The sequence below is a fragment of the Anomaloglossus baeobatrachus genome, chromosome 2 (assembly GCF_048569485.1).
Source record: "Anomaloglossus baeobatrachus isolate aAnoBae1 chromosome 2, aAnoBae1.hap1, whole genome shotgun sequence".
NCBI classification, from domain to species: Eukaryota; Metazoa; Chordata; class Amphibia; order Anura; family Aromobatidae; genus Anomaloglossus; species Anomaloglossus baeobatrachus.
Genome location: NC_134354.1, coordinates 745055008 through 745078990, shown reverse-complemented (window position 1 = coordinate 745078990; position 23983 = coordinate 745055008). Strand labels below are relative to the sequence as shown.

General features: G+C 47.0%; 1 protein-coding gene across 2 annotated transcripts in view; it reads right to left on the bottom strand.

Annotated features, from left to right (window-relative positions):
• ATM (ATM serine/threonine kinase) overlaps nt 1–23983 on the bottom strand; it is a 262350-nt gene that overhangs the window by 120592 nt on the left and 117775 nt on the right. For both annotated transcript variants that reach the window (XM_075337438.1, XM_075337439.1), the window contains exons 23-26: nt 12494–12593; nt 10144–10320; nt 8262–8431; nt 7937–8180 (exon numbers count right to left, since the gene is read on the bottom strand). In XM_075337438.1, the coding sequence (XP_075193553.1) occupies nt 7937–8180; nt 8262–8431; nt 10144–10320; nt 12494–12593 (691 nt within the window). The remainder of the gene's footprint in view (nt 1–7936; nt 8181–8261; nt 8432–10143; nt 10321–12493; nt 12594–23983) is intronic.

The window sequence follows — 23983 nt, the reverse complement described above, 5'->3', positions numbered from 1 at the left end:
TTTTTTCTACTGATGCATCAGCTGACTGTATAATCGGCTTTTATACAATCAGCTGATGTGTGATGTGATTCAGGCACTTGATCCTGACACATCATCTGATCGCTTTGCCTTCCAGCAAACCGATCAGATGAAATTGGATCCTGATTGGACGGCGCGGGACCCTGACCCAGGATTACTGCGGAGGGGGGTTTATTTCAATAAAGATGGAGTCACTAATTGTGTTGTGTTTTATTTCTAATAAAAATATTTTTCTGTGTGTTGTGGTTTTTTTTTATCTGTACTAGAAATTCATGGTGGCCATGTCTAATATTGGCGTGACACCATGAATTTCGGGCTTAGGGCCAGCTGATAATATACAGCTAGCCCTAACTCCATTATTACCTGGCTAGCCACCCGGCTTCAGGGCAGCTGGAAGAGTTGGATACAGCGCCAGAAGATGGCGCTTCTATGAAAGCGCCATTTTCTGGGGTGGCTGCGGACTGCAATTCGCAGTGGGGGTGCCCAGAAAGCATGGGCACCCTGCACTGTGGATTCCAATCCCCAGCTGCCTAGTTGTACCCGGCTGGACTCAAAAATTAGGCGAAGCCCACGTCATTTTTTTTTTTTTAATTATTTCATTAAATAATTAAAAAAAAGGGCTTCTCTATATTTTTGGCTCCCAGCCGGGTACAAATAGGCAGCTGGGGGTTGGGGGCAGCCCGTACCTGCCTGCTGTACCCGGCTAGCATACAAAAATATGGCGAAGCCCATGTCATTTTTTTTTTCTTTTTGGGCAAAAAACTGCATACAGTCCTGGAAGGAGGATGCTGAGCCTTGTAGTTCTGCAGCTTCTGTCTGCTCTCCTGCATACACTAGTGAATGGAGGATGCTGAGACTTGTAGTTCTGCAGCTGCTGTCTGCTCTCCTGCATACACTAGTGAATGGAGGATGCTGAGACTTGTAGTTCTGCAGCTGCTGTCTGCTCTCCTGCATACACTAGTGAATGGAGGATGCTGAGACTTGTAGTTCTGCAGCTGCTGTCTGCTCTCCTGCATACACTAGTGAATGGAGGATGCTGAGACTTGTAGTTCTGCAGCTGCTGTCTGCTCTCCTGCATACACTAGTGAATGGAGGATGCTGAGACTTGTAGTTCTGCAGCTGCTGTCTGCTCTCCTGCATACACTAGTTCTGCAGCTGTCTGCTCTCCTGCATACAATGAACATTTTGAAGAAGGAAATGACATCAGACCTTTTTTTTTTTTTTTTTCATCAACAATCTTTAATGGCATTGTGCACTGATTAAAAACGCAGTGAGTAAAAACGCAGCAAAAAACGCACCAAATCGCGGCAAAAACGCATGCGTTTTTGCCGCGTTTTTTTAGCCGCGGGTGCGTTTTTTAGACAAAAACGCACATAAAAACGCAGCGTGAAAAAAACGCCTAGTGCGCACATAGCCTTACAGTGGATCATCCTGTGATTCCTGTGTACCATGCCCTCCCCAAACTACATAAAGGTATTTTTCCCCCTCCATTTAGGCCCATTATATCCGGCATTGGTTCCCTTGGTGAAAAACTTGGTGCTTGGTTGGATCATTTTTTGCAGCCTTTAGTTAGAGAATTGCCAGGTTTTCTCAGAGACACTAAATCCCTTATCAATAATTTGAATTCTATATCCTGGCAGAGCAACTACATGTGGCTGACATGTGATATTGTCAGTCTTTATCCTTCCATTCCACATCATGTAGCTTCTGATTGTTTGCAGTTGTTTCTCAGGAAACACAGTTCATATCCCATTCACATACAAAATTTCATTATTACTGCAATTAACTTTTTATTAACGCACAATTATTTTTCTTTTGATGAAACGTTTTTTCTGCAGAAATGTGGCGTTAGCATGGGAGGGAAATTCTCTCCCTCCCTTGCTAATATTGTTGTAGCCATTTTTGAGGAATTTTACATTTTCAATGATGATAATGAATTTTCAGATTATATAGTTTTTTACACACGTTACATAGACGATGTATTAATTATATGGAGAGGGGATGAGGTCACTGCACATTCTTTCATTAACCATCTCAACCAAAATTCTTTTAATCTCAAATTCACATTTCAAACAAATTCCACCAGCATTAATTATCTAGATGTCACTTTGATAGGGAAGGGCAGTGTAGTGGAGATCCTTCCTTACCATAAGGACACGGACTCCAACTCCATTTTAATGGCCAGTTCATGTCATTCTCCGCATGTCATTAAAAATATTCCGCTTGGTGAACTTATCAGGTTAAAGCGCAATTGTTCCTGTCCAGAGGCTCTACAAGTGGAAATGGACTGTGCTGTTACCAAGCTCAAACACAGGGGCTACCCGAAATGGTGTCTAGATCGGGCAAAAATTATAGTTAATGAAATAGATAGATCGGATTTATTTAGAGATAATAAAAATAAGAACAATTTTAGTAGGAATAATGGTGTGACGTTTACAACGAATTTTTCTCCCCAATTCCATGATATAGTCAAAATAGTACAAAAACATCTGCCTATTTTACTTAGTGATGATTTATTAAATCGGATTTTCACTAAAAATAAAATTAATTTTGTGGCCAGAAGAGCCCCTAATCTTGCCAATATTCTATCCCCCAGTTTGGTTGTAAGCAAAAAGGACAATGCCATCTCTAAAAATTGGTTATCCTGTACAGGTTTTTTTGGCTGTGGGCACAATTTTTGCATCTCGTGCAAACATGCAAAAAAATGCAAATCATTTACATCTACCGTATTTTTCGGACTATAAGACGCACCGGACCATAAGACGCACCCTGGTTTTAGAAGTGTAAAATAGGAAAAAAAAATTTGAAGCAAAAAATGTGGTAAAATATTTAATAACCTAAATAACACTGTAATATTTCACTAATGTAACTGTAAGCAACTCAACAGCAGTATTGACAACCATTATTTCTGACTTTGAGCTTTAAGTCCAGAAAGTCCTCTAATTATCAGGGAAATCCCAAGAACGTCTCATCACTACTATCCGAATGATACTGTTATGGAGGGATCTGCTGCTGACGCTGTTATGGGGGATCTGCTGCTGACACTGTTATGGGGGATCTGCTGCTGACACTGCTATGGTGATCTGCTGTTGACACTGTTATGAGGGGATCTGCTGCTGACACTGTTATGGGGGATCTGCTGCTGACACTGCTATGGGGATCTGCTGCTGACGCTGTTATGGGGGATCTGCTGCTGACACTGCTATGGTGATCTGCTGCTGACACTGCTATGGTGATCTGCTGCTGACACTGTTATGGGGGGATCTGCTGCTGACACTGTTATGGGGGATCTGCTGCTGACGCTGTTATGGGGGGATCTGCTGCTGACGCTGTTATGGGGGGATCTGCTGCTGACGCTGTTATGGGGATCTGCTGCTGACACTGCTATGGGGATCTGCTGCTGACACTGTTATGGGGGGATCTGCTGCTGACACTGTTATGGGGGTTCTATTCATGTCAAGTAGTTTATTATTACAATATCTTCTTGCCTATAAGCAGAACTATAACGCCAAGCATGTCCTGTATGGCATGCTTGGAGTTCTAGTTCAGCACAGTAATGTGATTTTTACTATAATGTACAGTATTTTATTGGGGGGGGGGGGTACTTATACTTTATTGTACTGTAATGGTTAACCTCTTACCGGAGCAGACTCCAGCTATGATAATGATGAACATTAAGCCTGGCCCTGTCGCCGCATCAGAAACCAGGAAGTACGGTAACAGTGATGAAGAGGCAGGGCCAGGGGGGAGGAGGGAGGGCTGTGCTGTCCTGGAGGAGGAGACTGTCCACTGTACTGAGCGCAGGTAACGTGCAGCGGCAGTCATTTCATCACCAGAGTGGTGATGATGATACACTAGCCGCCGCCATCACCGCTCCCGCCGCCAGCACCGCTCCCGCCGCCAGCACTGCTCCAGCTCCCGCCGCCAGCACTGCTCCTTCTCCCGCCGCCAGCAACGCTCCTTCTCCCGCCGCCAGCGCTGATCTTGCTCTGTAATAGCAAGTAGACATCTCCCCAGCAGCTGCTGGATGCCGGCGGCTGCAGAGAGACCATGTGTGCCGGCTATTACAGAGCAGGAACTACCGTAAATAACGCGGCGTCTGCTCCCCATGTCCCATGTCCACTCTCAGCGCCGTCCCGTTGCCCCTCAAGCCCCATATAATCCACATATATACACTATTCAGACCATAAGACGCACCCCACACTTTCCTCCAAAATTTGGAGGAAAAAAAGTGCGTCTTATGGTCCGAAAAATACGGTAATTACTCAGGACTTTCCTATAACATTAACAGCTTTATAAACTGCAATACCCCAAATGTGGTTTATTTGATTGAGTATTTCCTGTCACGTTCAATATGTTGGCTGCACGAGTTGTCCCCTCAAACAAAGAATACGTAGACACATGTCAGACACACTAAATACATCTGCGGTAAATGTGTCTGCTGTTTCTAGACACTTTGCCTCTGTTCACAATAGATGTCTTGACAATCTTGTTTTCACAGGCATTGAAAAAGTTTCCAGACCTAAAAGGGGTGGGGATCTTAGAAGAAAGATTCTTAATAGAGAATCTTTCTGGATCTTTAAATTGGGCACGAGAATGCCGCATGGTCTGAATATGAGGAGAGATCTTGTTATGCAGTATACTTGAATTCCTGAATTATTTGTTCTTTATAGGACATACCTTTTTTAGTACCAATAACTATATCATATTATACTGTAGTAATTATTGGATATTTGATGTTTTAAGGTTATTCCTTTAGCATTTGAATTTAAATTTTCACTATATAGCAATTTAGACATTAACAAATGGTTTTTTTTTCCTTCCTTTTTTTGTCCCTGTCAGGAGAAAAAAATCTTTCTTGTCTCTAAAGAGCCCCTTCTCTATTGATTATACCGGGCATATATATATATTTCTTATCATGTGATCTCTCTGGTTGCTTCTGTTTTTAATCAGTTTATGTATATATATTTTTTGGTGTTTTTTCCTTTACTTTCTGATGTTGTGCTGATTTTTTGGTGCAGTGTCTCAGTTTCTATTCTTTCCCTTTTTTTTTTTTTTTTTTTCTCTTCTCTGTGCTCTCCACATTAAATGGGCTGGGTGGTAACACATCCAATCAATTCAACCTGTTCTTGTTGTGCACAGACTTGAAATACTGTTTTAGAGATTTCCTCTGCGCATTCCATGATTAAGACCTATTCAGGTTGAAACGCGTAGGAAACAGCTCCTCTGTCTTGCCTCTCCATTTTTTGTCTTGCTTGGATGGAATATTAATATTTTTATTACCAATAAAGAAACTGTTTTTTAAGAAAATTCTACTTTCTCCTGAAGTTGCTGGAATTTCTTCCTTTCTTCATGTGTTCCCACCCAGGTCAGGGTGTTTCCGTGCACCGGAGGTAAGATTTGGGAGTGAAGAGGGGAGAGCTGAAGTTTCTTCGTTTTTGATATGAGCCCACTCCTTGACCACCTCAGGTGGAAAGGGAAAACGGTCATCAGAACCACGCTTTGGGAAGCGTTTGTCAGGACAGGCCCTGGGTTTGGTCACAGCGGTCTGAAAACTGGAGTGGTTAAAGAACACACTCTTTACTCTCTTAGGCGAGGTAAACTGGTGCTTTTCTGCCAGAGAGGGTTGCTCCTCTGATACTGGCGGATTGAGATCCAGTACAGAATTAATGGAACCAATCAAGTCACTAAGTTCTGAGTCACCCTCGGAAAGAGCAATGGGGCACATGGAGTTAGCCTTCGAGCCCCATGTAAAGGCATCCTCCTCATCTTGTGAGTCAGCTCTTGAATCAGAGCCGAGGGAGGGGAAACCCTGCGGCTCCTCTTAGGAGGACAGGGTCTGTGCCCTGATGATGAATCCTCTGTGAGCTCCGGTGGACAGAGGTCAGATGATAGGGATCCTAAAGGACCCTTAGCAAGAGCATTAGAGGCACCCTGTGAGGGGAGCTGATGCATCTTCATCAAAGTCCTGGACAGAAGTCCCATGGACTCAGCAAATGACTGGGAGATAGACCTAGAGAAGGACTCTACCCAGGCCGGGGGTTCAGCCACAGGTGCAGAAGCAGCCTGAGAGACCACTGGGGGTGAGGCTCCAGGCTGTGGCACCTCCAAGTTAGAGCAGACATCACAATGTGGATAGGTGCTCGGTTCAGGCAGCAGGAGCTTACATGCAGCGCATACAGTATAAAGCTTTGGAGCCTTGCTCCTCGTGTGAGACATGCTGCTGGAGTGGGGACAACTTCTACAAAGAGAATGAACCCCAGGGAGTATATACAGAGGTCCACAACCAGAGACCGGCTGTGGCTTACCAGACCGCTGGAAGCCGTGTTGTGTGCCCTCCAGATCCCGAAGCCCGGACCCCCCAATGCACTGCACCTCAGCAGGGATGCAGAGTGCAGGATGGCCCAGCGCAGAGTGAACCCTGTCCAGAAAATGGCCGCCGGAGCGAAGAGAGGGGGCGGGACGGGGGCGTCCCTGTAGGAAAGTGGGATCTGGAGGGCCATAGAGACCTGCAGGGGAGGAGTCACGCACAAGCAGTGGGGAGTGTCCCTCCCCTGTGCAGGACGGCCGCCGGGAGGAGCCGTGCCTGTCCCTCTGCATGAGTGACATGCGAGGGCCAGTAACAGAAACTAGGCCTCCGGCGAAGCCGGGGCCTAAATTTGAGCAGCGAGGCCGATGCGCAGGCACCATCGGCGCGGTTCTCGGGCGAAAGCCAGAGAACCCGCCGGAAATGCCAAAAACAAATACAGCAAACACACTCTCCCCATACAATAAAGGACAGGGACCCCCAACATATGAACGTCTCAGGTACTTAGCTGCTGAGACGCAGGGCCAGGTCCCTGGGGATGAGTGCTCCGGTCCAGCAGAGTCCTAAAGGACTGTGGACGGAGACCGGTCTACTGCCAGGCATGGAGACCGCGCTGGCTCCCACTTCAATCCAGAGCCCAGGAGGGATGGTGAAGGAGCACGGCATGTAAGGCTCCAGCCTTGGAAATCAACCTTACAACACCACCGACACAGTGGGGTGAGAAGAGACATGCCGGGAGTCCAGACGTGGACCCGCACTTCTTCAATCTCTTTCCAAAAAGCAAAAAATCATATGAGAATGCATGTGTGGATGTATGCCTCCTGAACACAAAGCGATAAACTGGCTGGGACTGGATCACCAGGGGGTGTATAAGCTCAGAGGGAGGAGCTACACTTTTAGGTGTAGTACTTTGTGTGTCCTCCGGAGGCAGAAGCTAAACACCCAAGGTCTGGGTCTCCCAAAGGAACGATAAAGAAAAAGCTTATACTATGGCCTACGCTATTCCAGTGGTGCTGGTATTTGCGTTCCGAGAGATCACATGATGTTGTGATGTCACGCGAGTCCCGTGCCCAATCAGCGCCACCTTCTCTCTCCCTGACTTCGGACATATGAGTAATCAACAGGAAACGAGAGCTGCAGCAGCCGCCCACTTCCTGCTGATTACTCATGCATCCAAAAGTGGGGAGAGAGAAGGCAGCGGTGAATGGGTGCAGGGCTTGCGGGACGTCACAATGAGAAGGGGTTGTCCTAGTAGTGGACAACCCCTTGTGAGATAATAGAATCCATTTTGCTCTTAAAGAAACCATCTTGTCTTGTAACTGAATGATGTCATAGTGAGCTAACAATAATGGGCGGGGAAGTTTGACATTTTCGTTCACGCCCCTACTGCTCTTATCCTTGCATAGTTCAGGGGAGTTATTTCTTTGTTTGAGGTACTATATAAACTGGTCCCATGATGTAATAAAGCAAAAACTTTCAGTACACCACAAAGCATGTGTGTGTTAGATTGATTTCCCAAGCGCTCGTAAAACAAATCTTATTAATGTGGAGTTCCAGAGGCATAGAAGGAGTGTATTTCGCTCACACCCTTTAAAGCAAACAAAGAATTACCTTTGTTCCTAAGCAGCTGTCATCCCGTAGCAAATCGTAGACTTTTAATGCAACTTCCCGATTTGTCTTCTCTGAGTCACTTGTACATTCCAATGCAAAGTATGGCAAAATATTCACTAAAATTCTAGGGAAACAGTCAGCAAGCAGGACCTTCCAGTCCTCCTCAATACATTGAGCCATAGACTTGATCTCCTCAAATTCACTCCTTATGGTTAGAGATGGGATGAGCACTTTGTAGCAGGACCTGTGGTGAAAAGCAGAAAGGATAATACACACATATTCTGTATATATAATAATGAAGACAGATCGATCGAGGTTTACTGACCTGTAGAAATCTCGGAGACTGGGGTAATCTAACAAGGTGTACGGGAAAGTGGACAGGTTGTATTCTGTGATCTTCATCCTAAGCCACTCACAAACTAAGTAATCTAAGTGTGAGGTCACAAAGTCTTTCATGTTTCTGTATCCCAGGGTGGTGGAAACTTTTTCTAAAACCTGTGTAGAAAATGGAGAAAAAACACCTTGTCATAAAAGTTTCACCAATACCTTGTATCAAAATATCACACACTTCTAATGAAATTGCCTTATTTTTAAACTCTTTACAGCTACGTGTATTTCTCTAGATATCTGCTCCGGGTCAGCAGAGTTTGATATGAATAGTACTTTCAACAAACTTTGGATAAATCAATATTACAAGTGGAAAACAGTATATGTATCACAGGTGACAGACAGTCATGTGGTTTCTGGCCAAAGAAGGTCACAGTGTTCGGCTGCGCAGAATGCTCCCTGACTTTCTACTGTTCCTGCTGTCAGTATTCATTGGTATAGGTAGGTTTCCTGCTGGATTCATCTCTCTCCCCTTTTGGACACAGCAGGAGCTCGTTTACACCCAGCTGTTGATGATCACTATTCCCTTGGTGTTAAAAAACCCCTTCCTTTGGACTGGTGCTGGTGATATTTTCAGTTCCTTCAAGCTGAGGTTGCAAGCAGGTGGTTTGTACTCCTCTGTGGTATCGTTACTGAAAGATCTGCTGCACGCCTATTTATGTCATCTAATGATAAGTAGTTCATGCTTTTCCCCGTGTGTGTCTTCCATAGTTGTTTAGTGGGGCTGAAGAGCTCATCCCATCCGTTCACTATTTAGGGCCCAGCACTAGGGATACCTAGGGTCAGGTAACCAGCTCGGCGCATTAGTGCGGTACCTATCTAGGGTGGTGAGGGACCAGTAGTAGGTTTGGTCAGGGGTCACTATCGTCCCTCTCCCTAGACACAGGGTTTCCCTTCCGTTCCCTTTCGCAGTGCACTTGGTAATTCCCCGTACCAAGCATGACAATATCTTATCAGAACATACTGAATCTTTCTCCAGTTATGCAACACTTCTCCTCCTCCCCTATGCCTCCTAAACTTGTCAAGGCTTTCAAATACCAGTTTTAGTATATCTTGTTCAAGAAAACAAAGTGTCAGCACAGTGAAGTATCAAGTTACAGCTCCTATTACACTTCATGGAGAAGAGAACAGAAAGAGGAATGAGAAGCACAGTGAGAAGACAGAAAGAGTAAACAACAAAAAGATTGTGCTGAGCTTTCTGACAAGTCTTTGACCTCACCTCCAAAGCTGGATTCGCATATACACAGCTCAGTATTGCTGTGTAATATCCTCCATGATGCTGCCAATTTTGGTTGTGTGCTCGCTAAGGAAAGAAGAGCAGGAATCCCTAATGTGTGTGTGTGTGTGTGTGTGTGTGTGTGTGTGTGTGTGTGTGTATGTGTTGAGTATGGGAGACCTCATAGCAGCCAGTCTTCTCCCACCAGCTCAAAGTCAACTGCAAATGAAGAGAAACTCTACAGAGAAGAAAGCTAGTGAGAAATGCAGGATATAAGTTATATAATGGACAGAGATAGTACTATTCCTGATATACAGAGGACAAATTATACTGAACAGTTACTTTTAACCACAGTCCAAACCTGCTATAAATCAATGCTTCAAAGAAGTTGTCCAGTTGTTTAAAACTAATGAACCATAGCATAGGCCATCTGTCAGGGGGCAGAGGCTGCAATCGCACCAGGGCCCTGGAGCCCAAAAACTCCCTTTGCCTATATGAGGCTGCTCATATATACAACTCGTGGCATCACTGACATGTATATGGGACAAAAGTAAGGATAGACCATCAGTTTAATGGAACTCAAATATCCCCTATTACGACTTGCCTTCTTGATCTGTTGAGGATCCAGGTTATTTTGATTCACAGACTGACATATGGCAAATAACGCCTGCTTCTCACACACGGGGCTGGAGAACAGGATCACAGACACCAACATAAGAAGTGTAGAGTTTCGGTTATACTTCTCGTCAGGAAGATCTTCTGGGTCCTGACAATTGCGAGACTGAACAAGCGGATGAAGAAGATAAGAATTAGAGAATGGCTGTATTCCAAATTTAACATGTGTTAGATACAAGTGACCTATATAAGCCCAGGGTCACACAAGTCTGTAAATCGGATGAGTGCTATCTGATATTTTATCGAATAACTCTAGGAGAAATGTTATTCAATGAGGCAGTGCTGATGAACGTTTTTTCTCATACTAATTCGACATGAGAAAAAACAAATGGTAGCACGCTGTGATTTGACGCAAGATTAGATAAGACTCCCCCATTAAACTCTATTGGTGAGAGAAAAAAAATCGTAAGCTGAAGTATAGCATCCAATTTGTACAGACAGATTACCATTCTGTAGCATAGTAAACTTTCCATACGACTATAAATGCTTAAAGGGAATCTGTCAGCAGTTTTTTGCTATGTAATCTGAAGATAGCATGCTGCAAGGGTTAACACAGAGAATTCGGGGATGCCTGTCTTGTCAAGGTTTGATTTGTTGTTTTCCTGGGATGTTTGTGTTAGCAGCAGGACTTATCATTGTTCGGAATACAATGTCATGCGCACGGCAGTCCCACACGCGGCCTCCTCTGACATCTCACTGTGAATACAAAATCTGTATATAGAGCCTGGTTTGGGCAGGGGCAGCTCTCTCAGCTCTGCTACATGGCTAAACCTAAAAGTTCTGATTTGATCAGAATGGCTGCACCCAGTAATCTAAGTGATACATTGTTAGATTCAGGATCTCTTTGCTGATCTCAGATGAGGTAGCAAAAACCTTCTGACAGAATTCTTTTAAAGCTGCTGAATGAAAATCAGACCGATTTTTATATTGTCGTGTGACCCTAGCCTAAAGGGCGCTTTACACGCAGCGACATCGCTAGCGATGTTGCTGGTGAAAGCAATCACCCCCGTCGGCACACATCGCTTACAACCGTCACAAATACTTACCTGCCTAGCGACGTCGCTGTGGCCGGCGAACCGCCTTCTTTCTAAGGGGGGCGGTTCGTTCGGTGTCACAGCGGCGTCACTAAGCGGCCGCCCAATAGAAGCGGAGAGGCGGAGATGAGCGGGCCGAACATCCCGCCCACCTCCTTTCTTCCTCATTGCGGACGGCCGCAGGTACGTTGATGTTCCTCGTTCCTGCGGTGTCACACATAGCGATGTGTGCTGCCGCAGGATTGACGAACAACCTGCGTCCTGCAACAGCAACAATATTCGGGAGACAAACGACGTATCAACGATCAACAATTAGGTGAGTAATTTTGATCGTTAACGGTCGTTCCTGCGTTTCACACGCAACGACATCGCTAACGAGGCCAGATGTGCGTCACGAATTCCGTGACCCCCGACGGCATCTCGTTAGCGATATCGTTGCGTGTAAAGCCCGCTTTACTCACAAACATCTGACGTTAATTTCCATGGAAGAAATTTATGGCTATGCTTAGATTTCTGGTGCAGATTGACATCAGGATTGTCATATAATTGAGCTAATCCTTGTTTTTTCCATTTGGAAATGCTACTAATATACAAATATAATACTTATTTTTACCGCTTATTTTTTTTTTATCTGTGATGTAGATAAAAACCCAAACAATATTTTCTGTATAATGTGAATGGATTTTCAAAGTCCCTATCTATGGGATGTAGAGTGTTATTTGATTTGACAAGTCTGACACACATGAATGATCGTTATAGACGAGTTACAATCAGTCGAAAAAGGGGCAGAGGATGTGGAGAAAAAAAAAACTGTCTCCAAGATTACACAGTTTGGTTGACGGCTACAACCATGGAAGCTAAAGTCGGCCATACACATCAAATAGCTGTTGTCCGAATGAAGTTTTGGCTGATGGCCATCTCAACTAATTTTCCCATACACGGGAGCACTTTTTTGGTAGAACGTTCCATGTCGAGCTTCTCTATATCAAAGCCACCGGCTGACTTTCGGCCAACAGCTTATCTCCAGGAAAACAATGTAACCAGTAGACAGAAATCGGACATTCGCAATCGACATCTCTCCCAACCATCACTTTGTTATGTTATGTTATAAGATTCCCTGGAACAGTAGCAGCTGGACAATCCCTTTAAAAACTAAGCTGTAACTATTGCAGCAAAATTGGTAAATTACACATAAGAGATAAATAGACAGACGACAAGGTGATGCAAAATGTGTTATGATATTACCAAGTAACTCATTCCCTCCTGGACCTTCATGTAGACATTTTCAAAAGCCTTTTGCTGTAACTTCAGGGGCAGCGCCTGCAACTTTACATCCTGGAAGAGTCTGTTATCAATCAAAGTAATAGATGTTAATGGTTAAGGCTAGGTTCACATTTCCGTCAATTTGTATCAGTCACAATTCGCGGCTCTGGTAAACAATGGAATCTGTTTGGCGGATTCCGTTGTTTCCCATAGATTTGCATGAGCGGCGGATTGCGACTGATGCCCTTGCGTTGCATCCTCCGCCCGACTGAAGGACAGGAAGCCGCCTGTAACGTTTTTTGAGCAGCGCAATCCGTATGTTTTCACTGCGCATGCTCATCGATGGCCAAACGATCAGCTGATCTCCCGGCTACCGGCTATTGTGAACGATCAGCTGATCTCCCGGCTACCGGCTATTGTGAACAATCAGCTGATCTCCCGGCCGCCGGCTATTGTAAACGATCAGCTGATCTCCCGGCTACCGGCTATTGTAAACGATCAGCTGATCTCCCGGCTACCGGCTATTGTGAACGATCAGCTGATCTCCCGGCTACCGGCTATTGTGAACAATCAGCTGATCTCTCGGCCGCCGGCTATTGTGAACGATCAGCTGATCTCCCGGCTACCGGCTATTGTGAACAATCAGCTGATCTCCCGGCTACCGGCTATTGCGAACGATCAGCTGATCTCCCGGCCGCCGGCTATTGTAAACGATCAGCTGATCTCCCGGCTGCCAGCTTTTGAGAGCAATCAGCTGATCTCCCGGCGGCCGGCTAATGAGAGCGATCAGCTGATCGCTCTCATTAGCCGGCCGCCAGGAGATCAGCTGATCACTCTCAAAAGCCGGCGGCCGGGAGATCAGCTGATCGTTCACAATAGCCGGCCGCTGGACGGAATCTGTTTTATCATCCAATACTTGTACAACGCATCAGTCACAAGCGTCAAGCAACGCATGTGACTGATGCAAAACAACGGAAATGTGAACCTAGCCTAAAAGATGACCGCCAGTCCCAGGGTAAAAGATATTATCCTAGCAGTATAATGGCCTGATAGATCCTTCACCAATGGATGGTGGTGCATGATATTCGTAGCTATAATTGAGATTTGTAAAATGGGATCACTGCAAAGACAGATGACAGCTCTCTAAACATGTTTAGCAGGATAATACTTAAGTGCTAATTCAGTAAAACGTTTATGTCAGAATTCTAACAAAAAGAGCTTCGAGAAGTTGCAAAATTTTGGGGCAATGTATGGCTGTGCTATGGTGGTCTTGTGTCGTTTGCTCCTAGCTCCAACAAAGTGGGTGAAGCTGGCGTGGGACAGAAGCATGGCAACCCCCACTTGTCAAATTCATGACAAGCAGCGGCGTTCCTTGCACCGCAAATGTTACTCCCCAACTAGAGCATGATTTGTGGCGAGTCGCACACAGAGGCAGCTTAATGTATCAGGAGTGCCTGACCCCAGCACGCCTCCTCATCCAGACTGGCATGAACATCGGTCTTGATGAATTGAGGCCTTAAAATTCTCTGTGTTCAGTAAAATAGAGACATGGGGAGAACTGCACTTTGTAGATCCTATAGAGATAGCTCTTCCTGTGACACTGCAGCCACTTTTGAACCCTTTAATAGATTATTAAGTATAATGCAATAAAGTTGTTTCTCATCTGCTTCATTTCGAGACACAGGAGACCATGGGTGTATGCTGCTGACACCAGGAGACTGACACCAGGCAAGGAAAAAGTTAGCTACTTCTCTGTAGGATACAACCACCAACCAGAGCCAAGCTGGTCAGTTTTTGCTTAGTTTCCGTATGAGGCAGACATGGGGATGCATTCAAACCCATTTCTACTATAGATGTGTTGTTTTTGATTAATGATTTCCCTTTTACTTTCAGATACAACTTGTGATCAAGCAACAGAGTGGAGTTGTGTCACTCTGTTAATAGAGACCAAGAGCAGTGTGGGGTTGGCATCACTACTGTTGACTCTCGAGTCAGTCTGGCAGGACACATCAAGAGTGTTTGGGGATCCCCAGCGGTTGATCCTTGCTACCATTCCCCTGCAGCTCACCCCTCAGAGCCTGTCACGCAGGGAAGGAAGATGAATCAGTACCTTCCAGATGCCCGACAAAGTCTGTGACATCTGATGACCATCTTCCATCCTCAAGCTCTGTATACTATCCTGTAAGTCAGATTCACCAGTTACCACAAACCAATTAGCTATCCACAGAAGTGATCAAAGTGTTCTGTCCAATACACCACAAACCCCATGGAGGTCCGCAGCAGTGGTCGATGTGCTCTGTCCACCATCCAGCGTGCCATACCCTTCCGTTATCTCAAAACACATGGCTGACCATAGCTCTGGTCCAAGTGCTCTCTCCACTACTTACTGAGTGAGGTTTGTTAGCTTCCACGAACCACATGGTAGATCACAACTGTGATCTATATTCACTCCACTATCCAATGGGTTAGTCACTCACCTACCACAGGCCACATAGTTGATCGCAACAGCTGTCTAAATGTTCAATCCTCTATCCAGCAAGTAGAAACCACTATATACCATGACCCCATAGCTGATCGCAGCGCAATTCAGTGTTTTCGTCCTCTCTCTGGTATGTCACATTCGCTATATACCACGAGCCCCATATCTGATTGCATTAGCTGTCCAAGTGCTCCATTCTCTATCCAGTGAGTCAGATCCACAATATACCAGGACCACATGACTGAACGCAAGGTGGTCCAAGTGAGCTTGAGCAGTGTCAGCTTCCATGTCTCTTTGTTTGCACCTACCTCTTCTCTCTTATAGAAACCGGATCATCTACAGACCGGGTACGAGAGCCCTTTTCAGCGCAGATTCCAGTTTCTGGACTTCATGAAAGCCAGTCTTCTTCTCATTCAAAGATTTGTATCCTTTTTCAGTATCTCTGGTCGTATTCTGGTCTACTCTTCGTGAATTAGATCAGGATTCTCATGCTCAGCGCTGCCTCAGCTAGACAGCATGTACAGTACTTAGCCCAGTTTGTCCTGGCGAATCACAGGGTCACTACTCATGTCCAGTGTTCACTGCGGGTTGCGTTGGTGAGACTGTCTTTACTTGTTCAGTGTTCTGTGCCAGGCTTCCTTCTAGGGTCATATCAATGTGCAGGGACCTCCCAAAACGGTTTACTCATAGTAAAACTAGATCATATGAGGTGTCTCGAAAGGTACCGACAAAGTATAGACAACTTCTTCAATTCAGGATCCAGTTCTCAAACATCATGAAAGCGGTTTCTCTTCTCCCAGAAGATTTTGTATCAGTTTTCAGTTTCTTAGAAGATGGTCCCATCCGGAAAGTTCATACCAGCATTCGGAATTCTAAGCTAAGTCTGCACCTGAGGTTCACAGGGTCATCCCTTGGGTCCAATTTTCTCTAATGATTGTGTCATCATAGCTGCCTGTGCCTGTCCAGTTCCCTGTGCCAGGTATTCTTCCAGGGTCCCTTCCACAAGTTGTCGGACCTCGCGGAGCAGGTATCCTATATGAGTAAGAAGGGTTTTTTTTGTTTTCTGCTTACAGCTGCCGACAGTTCTCTATATCACAGTGACAATCTGTTGCTTGTGGATCATATCAGGTGCACCGGTTCTGCCTTCTTACAATTTAGGACTATAACTTGTCTAAAACCTTAACGGACAAAGGTGCTCATCAGGGTCACCTCTTTGCCAGTTTTCTCCTTGCCAGTTTTTTTCATTGCTAGTAAATACCTATGTTTCTGTGAGAAAAACTCTCAGGTTTTCATTCACATTCCTTCTTGGTCCATTCGTAAAGTGGTACCACCTTCCCATTCTGATTCTCAGGCCTTCAAACTGGTGTGTCCCTCTATGTTTATCAAGATGGTGCCTACGCTATCAAGGATAACTTCCACAAGACCTCCAGAGGCTTCTGTTCCGCGGATTCCAACATGCTTACTTTATCTGGACCACTTAAAGGGATATCCCTATCTCCAAGATCCTATCCCAATATGTAGTAAGTGTAATAATAATAATAATAATGATAATAAAGAGAATTTTGTTTACTTACCGTAAATTCTTTTTCCTATAGTTCCGTCTTGGGAGACCCAGACCTTGGGTGTTTAGCTTCTGCCTCCGGAGGACACACAAAGTACTACACCTAAAAGTGTAGCTCCTCCCTCTGAGCTTATACACCCCCTGGTGAGCCAGTCACAGCCAGTTTAGTGCAAAAGCTGAAGGAGAATAGCCACCCACAAGTAGAACAGAGCAAGAGCCGGAACAACCGGAGACTCTGTCCACGACAACAGCTGGTGAAAACACGCGGAACAAGGAAGTTGCCAACAGGCAACAGGGAGGGTGCTGGGTCTCCCAAGACGGAACTATAAGAAAAAGAATTTACGGTAAGTAAACAAAATTCTCTTTTTCTTTATCGTTCCTTTGGGAGACCCGGACCTTGGGACGTTCCAAAGCAGTCCCTGGGTGGGAAATAAACAGAAAAAACTAAGAAGTAGGCAGAACCTAACTTCACAAATGGGCGACCGCCGCCTGAAGGATGCGTCTGCCCAAGCTCGCATCTGCCGAAGCATGAGCATGCACTTGGTAGTGCTTCGAGAAGGTATGCAGGCTAGCCCAAGTGGCACACACTTGACACCGAATTATCGGCCAAGAATGAAGTGAGTTAATGCAATATTATCTATGAGAATTATTTTATTATTGATAAACTTAAAATTACACTTTCAAACAAGAGAGCCACCAGGGGGGCACAAGATTCCAGATTATCTACATGTCATATCAATCCTATATATACATATATAACATATCAGGTTGAATCCAAAACACCGGATAATTATACTCAATATTTATACATGAATATTCATTCAAGTCATGGAATCATATCCAATGTCTATTTGTATCAACCGACAGATTATAACAAGGAATAATTGTAACCAGTCCTCAGTGTATAACAAGAAATAATTGAAAGCAGTCCTCAATTAATCATTCTGACATATATGGCTGCTTTCAGTGCACATATCAATGCTGCTGCCCAATACATGAACACCCAGACCTTTTATGCCTTCATCAGCGTGAAAAATGAGGTAACCAAATAGGAAAAAACCCCTAACGTTAGATTGGGGCTATCACACATACAGCTGAGCTGTCCAACGATACATTAAATCAGCATCCACTGACTTGTATGGACTACCACTCAACTGCTGTGTCTCCGTCATCAATTGACAACTAAACCCCCACAAAGTCACGCTGATGATGCACGGGCATTGATGCCAAATAGGTAGTAAAATGTATAATAGGGCAAACTCGAGATAACAACCGTTATACAACAAAGTACTTGATTTACACATTCAGCAGGTAGAATTGTAGAATAGATACTTACATTGGCTAATTTGTCTGGTCATGCACCCCACCACCCCTGACGTACGTTTCGCCGCTGCTTTCTCAAAAGGGGCCCCCTTTTGAGAAAGCAGCGGCGAAACGTACGTCAGGGGTGGTGGGGTGCATGACCAGACAAATTAGCCAATGTAAGTATCTATTCTACAATTCTACCTGCTGAATGTGTAAATCAAGTACTTTGTTGTATAACGGTTGTTATCTCGAGTTTGCCCTATTATACATTTTACTACCTATTTGGCATCAATGCCCGTGCATCATCAGCGTGACTTTGTGGGGGTTTAGTTGTCAATTGATGACGGAGACACAGCAGTTGAGTGGTAGTCCATACAAGTCAGTGGATGCTGATTTAATGTATCGTTGGACAGCTCAGCTGTATGTGTGATAGCCCCAATCTAACGTTAGGGGGTTTTTCCTATTTGGTTACCTCATTTTTCACGCTGATGAAGGCATAAAAGGTCTGGGTGTTCATGTATTGGGCAGCAGCATTGATATGTGCACTGAAAGCAGCCATATATGTCAGAATGATTAATTGAGGACTGCTTTCAATTATTTCTTGTTATACACTGAGGACTGGTTACAATTATTCCTTGTTATAATCTGTCGGTTGATACAAATAGACATTGGATATGATTCCATGACTTGAATGAATATTCATGTATAAATATTGAGTATAATTATCCGGTGTTTTGGATTCAACCTGATATGTTATATATGTATATATAGGATTGATATGACATGTAGATAATCTGGAATCTTGTGCCCCCCTGGTGGCTCTCTTGTTTGAAAGTGTAATTTTAAGTTTATCAATAATAAAATAATTCTCATAGATAATATTGCATTAACTCACTTCATTCTTGGCCGATAATTCGGTGTCAAGTGTGTGTTTAGTCTGATTGTATAGAAGTGATTATAAGGAAGTGGACTTTAGTGATTAACTAGCCCAAGTGGCAGCCTGACAGACTTGTTGAGCCGTAGCCTGGTGCCTAAAAGCCTAAGAGGCACCGACAGCTCTGGTCGAGTGTGCTTTGATCCCCGGCGGGGGAGGCGCCTGCGTACTCTGATAGGCGTCCGAAATGGTCGACCTAATCCAACGGGCTAAGGTCGGCTTAGAAGCAGGGAGGCCCTTGCGCCGACCTGTGGTTAGCACAAAAAGAGAGGTGCACCGCCTAAGCGCAGCGGTGCGAGACACATAGATCCGGAGAGCACGCACCAGATCTAGAGTATGTAGAGCTTTTTCAAAGCGATGAACAGGGGCCGGACAGAAGGAAGGTAAGGTAATGTCCTGGTTAAGGTGGAAGGGAGAGACCACCTTAGGAAGAAAGTCCGGAGTCAGACGGAGAACCACCTTGTCTTGATGAAAGACTAAAAAAGGTGACTCCGAGGAGAGCGCAGCCAAATCAGAGACTCTCCTGAGAGAAGTTATGGCAACCAGAAAGGCCACTTTCTGTGAAAGACGATACAAAGAAACCTCCCTAAGAGGCTCAAAGGGGGGTTTCTGCAAGACCGTGAGAACCAAGTTAAGGTCCCAGGGGTCCAAGGGCTGCCAGTAAGGCGGAATGATGTGAGACGTGCCCTGCATGAAGGTGCGGACCTGAGCCAGCCGAGCGAGACGCCGCTGGAACAGAACTGACAGAGCCGAAACTTGTCCCTTGAGAGAGTTGAGGGACAGTCCTAGCTGCAGACCAGACTGTAGAAAAGACAGAAGAGTCGGCAAACAGAATGGCCAAGGAGGATGGCCGGTAGAGCGACACCAGGACAGGAAAATTTTCCAAGTCCTGTGATAGATCTTAGCGGAGGAAGACTTGCGGGCCCGAGTCATAGTGGAGATGACTTCAGGGGGAATACCAGAAGCCGTCAAAATCCAGGACTCAAGAGCCACGCCGTCAATTTGAGGGCCGCAGAATTCGGGCGGAAAAACGGACCTTGCGAGAGTAGGTCTGGACGGTCCGGGAGATGCCACGACATCTCTACGGACAGTTGGAGCAGGTCCGGATACCAAGCTCGCCTGGGCCAGTCCGGTGCAATGAGGATGACTCGACGACCCTCCATTCTGATCTTGCGCTGGACTCTGGGCAAGAGAGCTAGAGGGGGAAACACGTAGGACAGACGAAACTGGGACCAGTCCTGAACCAGAGCGTCCGCGGCGAAGGCCTGAGGATCGTGGGAGCGAGCCACATAAACAGGAACTTTGTTGTTGTGACGGGATGCCATTAGGTCCACGTCCGGAGTGCCCCATTTGCGGCAGATCGACTGAAATACTGCCGGGTGCAGGGACCACTCGCCACTGTCCACGCTTTGACGGCTGAGATAATCTGCCTCCCAGTTGTCCACACCTGGAATGTGGACTGCGGATATGGTGGACCTGGAGTCCTCCGCCCATTGAAGAATGCGTTGTACCTCAATCATTGCCAGGCGGCTGCGTGTCCCGCCTTGATGGTTGATGTAGGCAACCGCTGTCGCGTTGTCTGACTGGACTCGAATGTGCCTGCCCGCCAGCAGGTGGTGAAATGCTAGGAGAGCTAGAAGCACGGCTCTGGTTTCCAGCACATTGATTGAAAGGGTTGACTCGGACGGAGTCCAAGTGCCCTGTGCTCTGTGGTGGAGACATACCGCTCCCCAGCCGGATAGACTGGCATCCGTGGTGAGAATCACCAAGGACGGGGCCAGGAAGGAGCGCCCTTGGGACAGGGAGAGGGGCTGAAGCCACCACTGAAGAGAGCTCTTGGTCCGTGGCGACAGAGCCACTAACTTGTGTAAGGAGGAAGGCCGCTTGTCCCAACAGCGGAGAATGTCCAGCTGCAGGGGGCGCAGATGGAACTGGGCAAAGGGAACAGCCTCCATGGACGCCACCATTTGACCCAGCACCTGCATCAGACGCCTGAGGGTAAAACGGCGGGGCCTCAGGAGAGAACGCACCGCCAACTGGAGTGACAGCTGTTTGTTTAAGGGCAACTTCACAAGTGCCGACAGAGTCTCGAACTGCATCCCTAGGTACGTGAGACTCTGGGTCGGAATCAGAGTGGATTTGGGAAGATTGACAAGCCACCCGAATTGGGCTAGAGTGGCGAGAGTGAGCGAGACACTCCGCTGACAGTCTGCGCTGGATGGAGCCTTTACTAGAAGGTCGTCCAGGTAAGGGAGCACTGCCAACCCCTGGAGGTGCAGAACTGCAATCACTGCTGCCATGACCTTGGTGAATACCCGAGGGGCAGTGGCTAACCCGAAGGGGAGAGCCACGAATTGGAAATGATCTTCTCCTATTGCAAAGCGTAGCCAATGCTGGTGTGAAACTGCAATTGGCACGTGTAGATAGGCATCTCTGATGTCGATGGACGCCAGGAAATCCCCTTGGGTCATTGAGGCAATGACTGATCGCAGAGACTCCATGCGAAAGTGCCGTACCCGAACATGCTTGTTGAGAAGCTTGAGATCCAGGATGGGTCGGAAGGTACCGTCCTTTTTGGGAACTAGGAAGAGGTTTGAGTAAAAACCTCTGAACCGTTCCCGGGCGGGAACTGGTACAATTACTCCGTTGGCCTGCAAGGCTGCCACGGCCTGTGAGAAGGCGGCGGCCTTGGAGCAGGGGGGAGTTGAGAGAAAAAATCTGTTTGGCGGGCTGGAAGAGAATTCTATCCTGTAGCCGTGAGAGATGATATCTCTCACCCACTGATCGGAGACTTGTTGAAACCAAGCGTCGCCAAAGTGGGAGAGCCTGCCACCGACTAAGGACGTTGCTGGAGCGGGCAGAGAGTCACGAGGAGGCTGCCTTAGTGGCAGGACCTCCTGCGGTCTTCTGTGGACGTGCTTTTGAGCGCCAGTTGGATTTCTGGTCCTTAGCTGAGTTAGCGGACGAGGCGGAGGGCTTAGAGGATGACCAGTTGGAGGAACGAAAGGAGCGAAACCTCGACTGAATCCTACCCTGGGCAGGTTTCCTGGTCTTGCTTTGTGGCATGGAAGTACTCTTCCCGCCAGTAGCTTCTTTAATAATTTCATCCAGCTGTTCACCGAACAGCCGGGAACCAGCAAAAGGGAGCCCAGCAAGGTACTTCTTTGAAGAAGCATCTGCCTTCTACTCTCGAAGCCACAAGATCCTGCGGATAACGAGGGAATTAGCCGAAGCCACCGCAGTGCGGTGAGAAGCCTCTAGCATGGCAGACATGGCATAAGAAGAAAAAGCTGAAGCTTGAGAAGTTAAGGCAACCATCTCGGGCATAGATTCTCTGGTGAGGGAATGCATCTCCTCTAGAGAAGCAGAGATGGCTTTGAGGGCCCACACTGCTGCAAAAGTTGGGGAAAATGCGGCCCCCGCCGCTTCATACACGGATTTGGCCAGAAGGTCAATCTGACGATCAGTGGCATCCCTAAGGGAAGTGCCATAAGCCACCGACACAACGGTCCGGGCTGAGAGCCTAGACACCGGAGGATCTACCTTTGGGGAGTGAGCCCACTCCTTGACCACCTCAGGTGGAAAGGGAAAACGGTCATCAGAACCACGCTTTGGGAAGCGTTTGCCAGGACAGGCCCTGGGTTTGGTCACAGCGGTCTGAAAACTGGAGTGGTTAAAGAACACACTCGTTACTCTCTTAGGCGAGGTAAACTGGTGCTTTTCTGCCAGAGAGGGTTGCTCCTCTGATACTGGCGGATTGAGATCCAGTACAGAATTAATGGAAGCAATCAAGTCACTAAGTTCTGAGTCACCCTAAGAAAGATCAATGGGGCACATGGAGTTAGCCTCTGAACCCACTGTAAAGGCATCCTCCTCATCCTGCGAGTCAGCTCTTGAATCAGAGCCGCGGGATGAGGAGGGAGAGGAAACCCTGCGGCGCCTCTTAGGAGGACAGGGTCTGTGCCCTGATGATGAATCCTCTGTGAGCTCCAGTGGACGGAGGTCAGAGGATAGGGATCCTAAAGGACCCTTAGCAAGAGCATTAGAGGCACCCTGTGAAGGGGGCTGATGCATATTCATCAAAGTCCTGGACAGAAGTCCCATGGACTCAGCAAATGACTGGGAGATAGACCTAGAGAAGGACTCTACCCAGGCCGGGGGTTCAGCCACAGGTGCAGAAGCAGCCTGAGAGACCACTGGGGGTGAGACTCCAGGCTGTGGCACCGCCAAGTTAGAGCAGACATCACAATGTGGATAGGTGCTTGGTTCAGGCAGCAGGAGCTTACATGCAGCGCATGCAGTATAAAGCTTTGGAGTCTTGCTCCTCGTGTGAGACATGCTGCTGGAGTGGGGAAAACAGCTTCTACAAAGAGAATGAACCCCAGGGAGTATATTCAGAGGTCCACAACCAGAGACCGGCTGTGGCTTACCAGACCGTTGGAAGCGGTGTTGTGTGCCCTCCAGATCCCGAAGCCCGGACCCCCAGTGCACAGCACCTCAGCAGGGATGCAGAGTGCAGGATGGCCCAGCGCAGAGTGAACCCTATCCAAGAAAATGGCCGCTGGAGCGAAGAGAGGGGGCGGGACGGGACGGGGGCGTCCCTGTAGGAAAGCGGGATCTGGAGGGCCATAGAGACCTGCAGGGGAGGAGTCACGCACAAGCAGTGGGGAGTGTCCCTCCCCTGTGCAGGACGGCCGCCGGGAGGAGCCGTGCCTGTCCCTCTGCATGAGTGACATGCGAGGGCAGGTAACAGAAACTAGGCCTCCGGAAAGCCGGGGCCTAAATTTGAGCAGCGAGGCCGACGCGCAGGCACCATCGGCGCGGTTCTCGGGCTAAAGCCAGAGGACCCGCCGGAAATGCCAAAACAAATACAGCAAACACACTCTCCCCATACAATAAAGGACATGGACCCCCAACATATGAACGTCTCAGGTACTTAGCTGCTGAGACGCAGGGCCAGGTCCCTGGGGATGAGTGCTCCGGTCCAGCAGAGTCCTCAAGGGGCTGTGGACGGAGACCGGTCTCCTGCCAGGCATGGAGACCGCGCTGGCTCCCACTTCAATCCAGAGCCCAGGAGGGATGGTGAAGGAGCACGGCATGTAAGGCTCCAGCCTTGGAAATCAACCTTACAACACCACCGACACAGTGGGGTGAGAAGGGATATGCCGGGAGTCCAGACGTGGACCCACACTT